Source organism: Camellia sinensis, chromosome 4 (genome assembly GCF_055761805.1).
Source record: "Camellia sinensis isolate YWXY chromosome 4, ASM5576180v1, whole genome shotgun sequence".
Taxonomy (NCBI): domain Eukaryota; kingdom Viridiplantae; phylum Streptophyta; class Magnoliopsida; order Ericales; family Theaceae; genus Camellia; species Camellia sinensis.
This window is the reverse complement of record NC_138964.1, coordinates 23,899,787-23,912,555: the sequence shown is the minus strand read 5'-3', so window position 1 is coordinate 23,912,555 and position 12,769 is coordinate 23,899,787. Positions and strand designations below refer to the sequence as shown.

At 38.0% G+C, this 12,769-nt stretch overlaps 2 protein-coding genes across 2 annotated transcripts; both read left to right on the top strand.

Annotated features, from left to right (window-relative positions):
• Positions 1–1,169: 1,169 nt before the first annotated feature.
• Positions 1,170–2,158, top strand: LOC145823641 (uncharacterized). The gene is made up of 2 exons (XM_082923129.1): positions 1,170–1,253; positions 1,628–2,158. Exons 1-2 carry the CDS (start codon positions 1,170–1,172, stop codon positions 2,156–2,158), a joined length of 615 nt encoding a protein of 204 aa, XP_082779255.1.
• A 201-nt stretch (positions 2,159–2,359) lies between these two features.
• Positions 2,360–10,883, top strand: LOC114288265 (topless-related protein 2). Its single transcript, XM_082923128.1, is given in 15 exon segments — positions 2,360–2,556; positions 3,491–3,651; positions 3,759–3,868; positions 4,627–4,696; positions 4,770–4,846; positions 4,929–5,024; positions 5,106–5,198; positions 5,862–5,933; positions 6,006–6,116; positions 6,222–6,401; positions 6,730–6,858; positions 6,942–7,037; positions 7,818–7,883; positions 10,418–10,498; positions 10,587–10,883. Coding segments are annotated over 15 exon segments (1,836 nt in total).
• The last annotated feature ends 1,886 nt before the right edge of the window (positions 10,884–12,769 follow it).

Below are 12,769 nucleotides of genomic sequence, written 5' to 3'. Positions count from 1 at the left end.
GCTACAGTGGTGATGTGGAATAACTATAGTTGTTGGACATGTCTCTTGGATTTCTTTTGTTTTCTTGAGCTTAGGGTTGATATTAGTTTATGTGTTTATTATTTTTTTTATGACTTTAGTATTGGGATAATTTGGCATGGTTTGTAATCGTACATTTTTTAAGTTATTTTGACTATGTATTGTTACTTTAATGTTGGAGGTATTGGTTAGTTATGAATTTATAGTAGATGGTTGGGTTGGCGTTTAGTTTTTTTTTTTTTTGTTTCACCCCTAGGATTTGGATGATGGAATATTAATTGGGGTTTAGTCCTAATTTAATATTTAATTGTCCAAATTTTGGGCCGTGACAGTTTGGTATTAGAGCCCTAGGTTACCCTAGACTTGTGAGAGTTTAGGTGATCCTCGAATCGTGGAAACATGGGTTAGCTGGTTAAGTTTATTCCAAGCAGTTGTGAATGAATTCTTTTTGTGTGTTTAACTTGAAGGTGATAGCTGGAAGGTATAATTTGAGAAGTGCTAAGGCCAATGGCACAGAGGAAGAAACAATTGCAATGCGCCGGCGGCTACTACCGGGACAACCAATACGGTGCAGGTTAATGTGGGGGAGATGATGGCTCAGTTATTTTAGGTTGTTCAGAACAATAATCAAGGCCACCAGGGAGATCTCTTTGCGAAAAGAAACAAGGACTTTGGTTCTTTAGGTGGTCAAAAATTCTCTGGAGATGGAGGACCCATTGTAGCTGATGCTTGGGTTCATAAATGTGAGATGGTGTTTGGTCGTATGCAGCTCACCGAGGTTCAAAAACAGGAGTTGGCTACACATCAGCTTGAAGAAGCAGCCCTATTTTGGTGGAACTCGTGAAAGGGGGGTCTAGATTTGACGACTTTGACTTAGGCAGATTTCAAGACTCGTTTTGACCGGAAGTTTGTTCCTGCTGCTATTCGGTCTTAACTGAGTGATGAATTTTTGAAGTGGACTCAAGAGGGTAGAATAGTGATTGAGTATGTCACCAAGTTTAATGAGTTGTCTCATTATGCCCCTTACTTGGTCGACGCGCAGGAGAAGAAGGATGAAAAGTTTATTAAGGGATTGAATCATTACCTATCTAAGTCCCTTATTCCCTTTGATGCTGAACCGTTTGACAGAGTTCTTGACTTGGCACTAAAGTATGAGGAAAATGAAAAGTAGTTTAAAGAAGGAAAGGCTAAGGTCGGAGAGACTTCTAGAGGAAGTCACTTCCAACAGCGGGATGGTAATAAATACCGACTCTATGATCTAAGGCATATGGGTCAGCAGTTTCAGAGGCCACAACAACAAGGTAGTAAGGGAAATTTCAGACCTCAGGGTAATTTCCAGCCTCAGCACAATTTTTAACGCTAGGGGCACTATTATCGAAGACAGGGTGGTCCGCACCCACAGGGCTATCAAGAACAGCGGCATCAAGTGCCACAGTTAGGTTATTGTCCTCTCGTACCTCAGTTAGAGGGGCCCCCACCTATTAGACCAGTAGCACCTCAACCGATCAATAGGAAGTGTTTTGGGTGTTAGCAGTTGGGGCATCTCTATCAAGAACCCATTAGAGTACTTTTTGATACTGGTGCCTCTCATTCTTTTATATATAGACAGTTTGTAGAAAGAGAACATATTGTAACTGCCTCTTTGTCTACACCTATTCGTGTTGAGACCCCTTTAGGAGGGGCAGTTACTCTTTATGAGATGTGTAAAGATTTTGAGATTGACTTTGCAGGTAGAGTCTTATATGCAGACCTAATTGTTTTAGGGTTTGAGGGGTTTACAATTATTTTGGGTATGGATTGGCTGCGAAAATACTTTGTGACTCTAGATTGTGCTGAAAAGACTATAAATATAGATATTCCCGGTATGCCACGGCTTACCCACACTTCTAGCGATGGAGAAGAGTCAGTGATGATGATTTTTCTATGCTCGGTAGAAATCCCTAAGCAGGATATTAGCGAGGTTGATGTGGTACGTGAGTTTAAGGATGTATTTCAGGAGATACTTGGACCTCCACCTCGATGGGTAGTAGAATTTTGCATTGACCTAATGCCGGGAACTGCACCGATTTCTAAGGTGGCATATAGAATGGCACCTAAAGAGCTTGTGGAGATGAAGAAGCAGCTGGAAGAGATGCTTTAGAAAGGGTTCATTCGTTCAAGTAACCCCCCGTGGGGAGCACCCGCGATCTTTGTCTCCAAGAAAGATGGCACTCTCCGTATGTACATAGATTACAAAGAGCTAAACAAGGTGACTATCAAGAACAAGTATCCACTACCTAGAATTGATGACATATTTGATCAGTTGAAGGGGGTAGCCATGTTCTCTTAATTTGATCTCAGAATGGGTTACCATCAGATGGGTGTGTCAGAGGAAAGTATACCACTTACTACTTTCTGGACTCGGTATGGGTTGTACGAATTTCCTGTAATGCCTTTTGATTTGACCAATGCTCCTACCTATTTCATGGACTTGATGAATAGAAATTTTCAACCGTATCTAGATAAGTTTGTGATTATCTTCATAGATGATATCCTGGTGTATTCACTACAAAAATTCACACATTTGCCGACCACTTTTGCCGACCAAAAAAATTTTGGTCACAAAAAAATGACATTTGGCGACCAAATATTAATTAGTCACGAATGATCATTATTTTTGGCGACCAAATATTATTGGTCGCAGAAGGTTATATTTTAGCGACCAAAAAATGAGTTGGTCACAAAAAGTGGTATGCTTTGGCCAACCAACTACAAATTTGGTCACGGAAGGTCACATATTTTTTGCCGACCAAAATTTTGGTCGCCAAAAATTAGTCGCCAAATTAGTACTTTTAGCGACTAATATTTTAGTCGCCGCTGATTGAGATTTGGCGACTAAAAAACTTTGTCGGCGAAGATACCTTTTCTGTGACTAATGTGGTCTTTTGGTCGCCAAAAGTTTGGGAGGGAAATTTGATTTTTAGTGGGGCGGGAATTGAAATTTTTCTGCGACAAATAAATTTGGTCGCCAATTACAAAACGACGTTGTTTTGTACCATGGAAGCAGGAAAAAAAAAGAAAAAAGAAAAAAAGAGAGCCCTAATCTCCATTGTCTCTATCTCGCTCTGTGTCTCGGTCCGCCCTCTCCCTCTCTGTGTTCTTTCTCTCAATCGGTGCCCACTCTCTCTAGCTGACCGAAGTCCCTCACCACCGTTGCTCACATCCGTCGCACATCGCCACCGCCGCAAATCGCCATCGCCCTCTGTCTTTCTCTCACACAGAGGGAGCGATTGCTGGGTATTCGCTGCTGTGGTTGTTGCTGAGTATTCGCCAAAAGCATACGTATGCATACGGTACCGTGATTTTTGCACTCTCTATCGTCGGTTGAAGACATTGTTTACTGGGCAAGGCTGGATTCTTCCTTCTACCTGGTCCTCTGTCGAACGGGTATCCAGAAAGATTTTTGGGAATGTCTCTCCTGATGTTGTTGCAGAGAGAAGTGCCCTAATTCAAGACTGTTTACGATCCATTCTGCATTGCTTCTTGGTATGATGGTCTCTGATCACACATTGCTTTGCATTGCTTACGATCCATTATGCATTGCTTCCTTCACTAGCTTGGATTTTCATCCTTCTCATCACACATTGCTTCTTGGTATGATGGTCTATGATCGATTATTAGTTGACATCTGCTAAATAAAAATACATCTTCTCTTCTTCTTGTTCTTCTTTCCTTTATTTGACATAGTCTTTTTAAAACAGTTGGTTCTACTAGTGTTGAAATAACGCTTTGGGAGGTTGTGATGAAGGAGAAACAGCTTTCAAAGCCATTCAAGATATGGGACATGACAAATTGTTCATTGCCATTTCAGGTTCCCCTATTATCTTTCTATGGTGATTACATTTTTTATACGTTTTCTAATTAGAAAAATTCTTTGTTATTTGTCTTAGATTTCTACAATGTTGTATGTGTAACATATGAGACATGTATGTAGGTTGTACGCTGTGTGCATGAATTAATTCTAACCAGATTTAGTGCATCCTAGTTTTGTGGACAGTAGTAATTTTAAAATGTTTATCAACTAGCTGCAGCTTAGTATTCATTTCTAGATCTTCCATTTGAAATCTTGAGAACATAGTCATAATTTGGAACTAAGGTTCCAATTGATGCTAACATTGTGTACACTATGCTCCTTATTTGTTGGATACCCTCTAGCTATGAAGCACCAACACTTCAAAATGGGTGTCATGTCTATGTTAGACAGGTATGGGACACAAACACGACAGGAACACACGTGTGTCAAGTCAATTTTTTTAATTAGTACTTTTTTGTAGGAATTTTGGGGATATTTCACAGAAACGCATGTCTTGTGTGTGGACAAGCCTCAAGACACCTTTGCGAGTTTTTTTTATATATATTCATATACATAGCTGATAGAAGTATATAATTTTCCCCCCATATGCCAACCGTGTCCGTATCCTCTTTTTTTAAAAATTGCCATGTCCTGTGTTTGTACCCGTGTTACCGTACCTGTATTCGTGTCCGTACTTCTTAGCCTTTTAGTGTCCTGCTTTCTTAGTTGAAACATGTTTTTTTGTCATGGGCTCTAACAATTAAGGGTGCAAACAGGCTTCCATTGTCAAAGATGAACAAGTATCTGTTACTCGTGTTACGTGGGGTCCAGACGGAAATTTTATAGGTACGTGCACTTTAACTTCTGCTAGATTTCAGATTGTCCATGTGCACATTTCTTATTATTTTTCATGCTGCAGGGGTTGCCTTTACAAAGCATTTGATCCATTTGTATTCTTGCACTGGTGGGTCCAATGACTTGCACCAGCATTTAGAGGTGAGTTGGGACATTGCTTCCTGGCCAATAAGAAATAAAATCTGTAACTTCTAATTGGCTTTCCATTCCTTTGTGGTTACAGGTTGAAGCCCATAATGGTCAAGTTAATGACCTGGCTTTTGCTTATCCAAACAAACAACTATGTGTAGTGACGTGCGGAGATGATAAGTTGATAAAGGTGCGTGGATTGTTTTTAGGAAATTTGTTGATAGGTTTATTTGTTTAATTGCTTCTTCACTGAAGGAAACATTTGAAACAGGTTTGGGATTTAACGGGCCGAAAGCTATTTAACTTTGAAGGGCACCCAGTGGCTGTATATTCTATATGTCCTCATCAGAAAGAGAATATTCAGGTATCTAAGATAAAGGGAAATAATTTCTTAGTTGGTAACCTGTTTAGCATTTAATTGATTTATAGATGCAAGTTATTTAGCCTTAAACATGCCTAGAAGATGTATTTTGACATGTTTGTAAGGAAAAAAAATGAGGGGAAAAAAAACGGTTAAAGAATTTGTTGGGTCTGATTTATTCTGATTGCCAAAATAACAACAAATCATGCATAGGTGTTGACTTTTTCTTGTACTAAACATACTTGGAAATTGTATTCTGACATTTTCACCAAACAATAGGTAAAAGAGGTCGGAATTTGTTGTACCCAATAGTTTCAAGAATCATATGAATCATTTAACATGAATCGAATTGTGAATCATGCGATTCACCATCGATTCTGTCCCAAAATAGATTCACATTGATCTATGCATGAATCATGAATTGAATTGTGAATCAAATCACGAATTGTAAGATATTGATAAGATAGGTACTATTTTCAACCACCATTTTACCTCTTAATTAATGGGAACAGTAGGACGTTATTGCTGTTAGAGATAGACTTTTATTTTGTGGAAGTTCATTTTTTAGCGGAGAACATGTTTTATTTACACAATGCTTTCCACTTGTACATTTGCAGTTTATATTCTTAACTGCTATTGATGGGAAAATCAAGGCCTGCTTTCCAGTTGGCCGAAATTATAGATCCTGCTCAATGCCAGCAGGTTACCATGCCAGACAGGATGGATGCAGTCAACAAGGTGTGTTCCTACTCATTTGTTGCTGCAGAATCTATCTATTCGATTATGCTCGACTGACACATCTACATCTAGGTTGCTTGACTACTCTATACAAATTCCGGTTTTGGTGTTTTGGCACTTGGTTCTAATGGGATTCAGAAGTTACGGAAGTGGACACGCAGTGAACAAAATCCTGGTGGAAAGGTAATAGCCAGTTGGGAGTAATTTCATTTGCATGTTTTCCTGTTTCTTTTCTTTTATTAGTCGATATTTGTGGAGGAGAATTCTGAATTTGGTGAGGGTCTAAAGGCCACTGCCAATGTTGTTCCATAGCAATGGCAACCAAACAGTGGTCTTGTTATGACTAATGATGTCACAAGTGTTAACCTCGAGGAAGCAGTGCCTTGCATAGCACTCTCAAAGAATGACTCTTATGTAATGTCAGCCTGTGGCGACAAGGTTTCGTTGTTCAACATGATGACATTCAAGGTATGTCTGCACGTGGTTGTTAGAATTTTACAATTCACAATTCAATTTGTATGATCCGATACGAGTTTCAAGCAAAATGATTTGATTCGTGAAGTTGATTTTTATATTATGTGAATCTTATGATTCAATTGCGATTCACTGCAATTTAATTCTATTTGCATAATGCATGAAACTATGTCATTTTCTCAACAAAAAAAAAGAAAAAAGAAAAAAAGAAAAAGAGAAGAGATCAACTAATTATATTGATATACGTGGTTTTATATGTGTACATATATACAATCTAGTTATATTTATGAAGGATTAAAGATCAGATTGTTTTGAAATGTAGGTAATGACTACGTTTATGCCACCTCCACCTGCTTCAACCTTCCTAGCATTTCATTCTCAAGATAATAACATCATAGCCATTGGAATGGAAGATTCAACTATCCATAAATACAATGTTCGGGTGGATGAGGTAATTGCTTTCTATCATGTCCTATCAAATATTTGTGCCAATCACATAATTAGAAGCAATCTGATACACTTTGTGTTTTATAGGTTAAATCAAAACTTAAAGGTCACCAAAAGCGCGAATCTGGATTAGCTTTTTCTACCAATCTTAACATATTAGTTTCATCAGGAGCTGATGCTCAGGTAATTTTTCTTACAGTTTTCCTTGTCATCTGAGATCATTTAACTATTTTCAATTTGAAAAACATCTAAATCCAGTGTTTGCTTTGAACCTAAACTCAACGAGAAATTGGGAAGGAGCTTCGTTCTCCTACTTCTTCAGTTCCTCCTTGCAGAGACCTCATGTTTCAGCACCCAAGGACCAAACCTTGCGATCTTCTTGCCAAATTGCCTTTATCTATTTAGGGCATTTATTGATAGAGTTTTGTGGGACTTTTGGCGGATAATATTGAGGGCATTTATCTCCTGTGGGAAGTGTTAAGTTTAGCTGTTAAGGCAATTGTGTTGGTTCTTTAGCTTAAAATGTGTGCAAAGCATATAAGCTCATTATCTGTTTGTATATATGCTTCAAAGAATTGTGACAGTTGCATACTGAGGTGAAATGCAGGGTATGTTCAACTTTATTTAGTCAACACTTGATTTCAATTACTCGATTGTGTTAATCTTTACCCATTATGTTGTTGTGAAATGTATCAACAAACTGCATTGCCACTGTAATCGATTTTGTGTCTTTAATCGATTTTGCATTTCCAATCGTTGCATAAGAAGCTTATTGTTTTCACTATTTGCATCCTGTGCTAATTATGCTAGATGTGCGAATCAGATTCTACAGAATCTGACCAACATGCAGGTGCTAATCTTAAACCATATATCACGCATCCACTATTTGAGTCTTGCTTCATGTCTTACATTGTTTCTCCTATTGTGTAGTCTTCGTTCTTATTATTTATTTCCATATTAAAGTTGTGGCTTAGGATTCCATTGGAGAAGTCTGATAATGATGCTGTGAATGGGAACTCTGATCATCTGGTGAGTATTACTTTCGCAATTGCAGTTGAAATCATGTAGCTTACAAATCTACAATTGAAGATGTTTATTTAGTCAAGCTGTTGCAGTTTGAACTTGCTGTATGTGAAATATGCCACTACCCAAAGTTGATCTTGCATATTAGGGGTGGAGAGCTGGAGTGCATGCGTTTTAATTTTCTGATTTGTTTGAACTTAGCATATGCAAATGGAAAGTTATTTTGTCACGGAATTGCTTCCTGTCATCTTGGGGTTATGCCTCTCTCTTATGGCTGGATCATTTGCAGTTTCTTTGCTCCTGTCCAATTAATTTTTGAATCCTGAAGTGTGTTTTTTTTGGCCTAACAAGATTCATTTTTTAATTTTTGAATCCTGAAGGTCTTCAATAACTCATCATTTGTAAGATATGCTACCTAGAGAAGTAATTAGTGTCTGATATAACTGCTCAACCTCCAATTAGCAATCATTGAATTGTATTTGTGTTGGAGTAGGATTTGACAATGAATTCTATGCTTGAATAACTATGCCTGAATGAGTTCTATGCCTGATAGTTAACTATGCCTGAATAATTAGTATTTGTAAGATATGCTATCATTGAATTCTATGTTCAGAGGAGATGTGTGTCACATGTCCATATACGGTGCTTGTGGTTTTGTTAGAAGTTTGCATGTTTTGCTTTGGCGTTACTGGTTCAGCAAGTTAACTTCAACTTTTTATATTGATTATAGTATTGTAAAGTGGTTGGACTTTGTCCCCTAATTTTTATGTCTTTTTGATTGCACATAGTTTATACCTTTTTAGTTTTGCACACGTTACAAGTGTTTCACTTCATGGTTGAATGTATAGTGAGTAACCCCCTTTGTTGTTGCAGCCATTATCTCACTTAAAGAGCAGGTGGAGGGGATACAGGTATTTCACTTTTTTTCAAAATCTTACTGGCAAGGTTGTTATAGCTGTTAGCTTATTAATCATCGCGTACTGAAATTTGCAAGTACAGCAACAGGTTATCTTCGGTAGTGCTGTTTCATAGTGACATAATTTTGGGCCATTATTGAAAAGTGGATCAAAAGTTGGGAAATCTAGCTCTAATGGTAATGGTGACTGACGGGCTGGAAATAGGGCTGTTTCTTCGGTATGTTCTTACCTTGTTTAAGTTATTTTCTTTTTGAACAATAACAAAGATACTGATTTTTTTCATGGTTTAGGTAGAGAGTAACTTCAACAAAGGGTTCAAGGCCAGAATCAATCATGTCTGTTCACGAACCAAATGAGCACCCTTCCCAACATATTTCTTAACAAGTTCACGAAGCAAAATTGTACAAGACTACTTGGCAGTATAAGCATTTTTTGGAGGATTAAATATTTTTGGATGGATGTGTATGGATAACAAATATTAGTAGTTTTATTTGTTGATAGCTGCACATGTATAACAAATAGTTATGTTTCAAATTGTTATGCTAGATGGATGTGACTTGTGAATGAAAACTTAGAATAGTTGTATTGTGTCGAATGTTAATGAATTATGTATTGTGTCGAATGTTAATGATTCAGTTAATTTGAATGATGCTATAAAATTATAGGTTTATTATGGATTGAATGAATTATTAGGAATTACAGGTGTATTGTTTTCCTGCTTTGGCGACCAATTTATTAGTCGCGACAAATAAATAATTTTTTTTCACAAAAAATGACAATTGCCGACCAAGAGTTTTGGTCGCAAAAAATACATCTATTGCCGACCAAAACAGCTCTTGGTCGTGGAAACTCACTTTTGCCGACCAAAAGTTTTGGTCGCGAAAAGTAACAAATGCCGACCAAATTATTTGGTCGTGGAATGTCACAATTGGCGACCAAACATTTTGGTTGTTGAATGTGATAATTGGCGGCCAAACTTTTTGGTTGCGAAATGTGTCAATTGGCGACTAAGATATTTGGTTGGGAAAATATCACTTTTCGCGACCAAAGTATTTTAGCGACAAAATGAATTAGTCGCGGTAATTAAATATTTAGCGACCAAAAATTTAGTCGGCAAATTCAATTTTTCCTGACCAACCAAATTTTTGGTCGCGAATTACTTTTGCCGACCCTCAATTGGCGACCAAAGTAGCGACCAAAAAAATTGGTCGCGGATTACTTTTGCCGACCAAAAATGGGCTTTTAGCGACCAATTTTTTAGTTGCCAAAAGTGTTAATTCTTGTAGTGATTCTAAGAATGAGGAGGAACATAGAGAACACTTGAAAGTTGTATTGCAGACTTTGAGGGAGCAGCAGTTACACGCTAAGTTCAGTAAGTGTCACTTTTGGGAGGAAGAAGTTCGATTGTTCGATTTTTGGGGCATGTTGTATCCAATCAAGGGATAGGGGTAGATCTTGAGAAAGTTGTTGCGGTCAAAGAATGGAAGCAGCCCACGAACCCTACAGAGGTGAGAAGTTTTTTAGGACTAGCCGATTATTACAGGAGATTTATAGAGATGTTTTCCACTGTTGCAGTACCTATGACCAAGTTGACTCGCAAGAATGTGAAGTTCTTATGCACAGATAATTGTGAGAAAGCTTCCAGGAGTTAAAGCAACGGTTAACTACAGCTCCGGTGTTAACTATACCGATACAAAGGGAAAAGTTAGTAGTGTTTACTGATGCGAGTGGAACTGGTTTGGGATGTGTGTTGATGCAGCATCAGAAGGTTGTATCATATGCTTCTTGACAGTTAAAACCTCATGAGAGGCGATACCCTACTCATGACTTAGAGTTGGCAGCAGTTATTTTTACGTTGAAAGTGTGGCGACACTACTTGTTTGGGGAGCACTTTGAGTTGTACACTAATCACATGAGCCTCAAATATCTTTTTTCTCAAAAGGACTTGAACATGAAGCAACAAAGGTGGGTTGAATTCGTCAGTAGTTATGATTTCGAAATCCTTTACCACCCAGGGAAAGGAAATGTGGTCGCAGATGCACTTAGTAGACAACATGGGATTATAGCTTCTTTGATGATTCAAGAATGAAAGTCCTTGGAGTTAATTTCGATGCATGATGTTCAACCTATAGAGAGTGCTGAGAGGGCATAAATTGGTAGTTTGACCGTGCAGCTGACGTTACTGGGTAAAGTTTGTCAGATTTAGAATTTAGATGAGTTTCTCGTTAGCAAGCTTGATGACTTTGTAGTGGATTTGATCGATGATTGTCCTACTGATTGGTCTGTGGACTTAGATGGGGGATTGCGATTCAAGGGCAGGTTGTGTGTACCTAACATTGTTGAATTGAGAAAATAGATTATGGATGATGCCCATAGGTCCCGATATACTATTCACCCTGGTGGGACTAAGATGTATCATGACCTGAAGAGGACATTTTAGTGGGAAAGTATGAAGAAGGATGTAGGAGAGTATGTTTCTCGATGTTATGTGTGCCAACAGGTTAAGGCAGAACACTAATGACCATTTGGACTTTTGCAGCCTCTCGAGATCTCTACTTGGAAATAGGTGTACATCTCTATGGGTTTCGTGGATGGATTGTCGCGGTCTAAGCGAGGTAATGAATCTATTTGGGTGATAGTGGATCGACTCACCAAGTCTGCTCATTTTATTCCAATCAGTGTTTATTGAACTGAGGATAAACTGGCTAGGTTATATATTCGGGAGGTGGTGCGACTTTATGGCGCACCAATTTCTATAGTTTTGGATCATGATCCATTGTTTGTGGCAGAGTTTTGGGAGAGTTTTCAGCATGCTTTGGGTGCTAGGTTAGACCTAAGCACGACTTATCATCCTCAGACGGATGGGCAAACTGAGCGGGTAAATCAGATCTTGGAGGATATATTGAGAGCTTCTGTCCTCGATCTTGGTGGCAGTTGGGAAGAACACTTGCCATTGGTGGAATTTTCTTATAATAATAGCTATCATTCTAGTATTGGGATGGCACCTTTTGAGGCTTTGTATGGGAGGCCATGTCGATCACCTGCTTGTTGGATGGAGGTAGGAGATACACCATTGTTAGAACCAGAGTTGGTGAGAGAGACCACGGAGAAGGTGAACATTATTTGGGAACGTATTAAGACTGCACAGAGTCGTCAGAAGAGTTAAATTGATAGAAAACGTAAGGGGGTTGAGTTGAATGTTGGAGATTTTGTATTTTTGAAGGTCTTGCCAATGAAGGGTATTATGCGGTTCAGAAAGAAGGGAAAGTTGGCACCTAGATTTGTGGGACCATACGAGATCATTGAGAGGATTGGTAATGTGGCTTAGAAATTAGCTCTACCACCTTCTTTAGTTATGATTCACAATGTGTTCCATGTATCTTTATTGCGAAAGTGTGTGCAAGACCCTTCCCAAGTAGCATCACCAGAAGTGTTAGAGATTAGTGACGATCTAACTTATGTGGTGCGACCGATTACTATTCTAGATCAGGATGTAAAGCAGTTGCGGCGCAAGAAAGTAAACTTGGTGAAAGTGTAATGGAGCGAAGATGAGAACGATATCACTTGGGAATTAGAAGAGAAAGATCGTCATATGCACCCGGAACGTTTTGCTTAGTACTCTTTCCTATCGAATCTCGGGACGAGATTCTTTTGAGGTATGTATATTGTAGCGACCCTAATTTTCTTAAGTCATTAGATATTATTATTATTACTTTATTTTTATTTTTGGCTCTATTAATTGTGTGGATACATGAGAATTTAATGTGGTATTTAATTAATTTAACATGTTAGTGAATTACATATAATTAATCTAAATACTTATATTTATATATTTATATATTAAAAAAGAAATTATTGATATAAATTTTATATAAGATATTTATATTTATATATGTGATTTATTTGTATAATATAATATAATAGGAAATTAGGTTATTATATATATAATATAATATAAGTAGTCAACTTGGATTA

Coding starts and splice junctions, on each gene's coding strand:
- LOC145823641 (XM_082923129.1), top strand. CDS start 1,170: ATGAGGAAAATGAAAAGTAGTTTAAAGAAGGAAAGGCTAAGGTCGGAG. Junction 1,254..1,627: donor TCACTTCCAACAGCGGGATG/GTAATAAATACC, acceptor ATATATAGACAG/TTTGTAGAAAGAGAACATAT.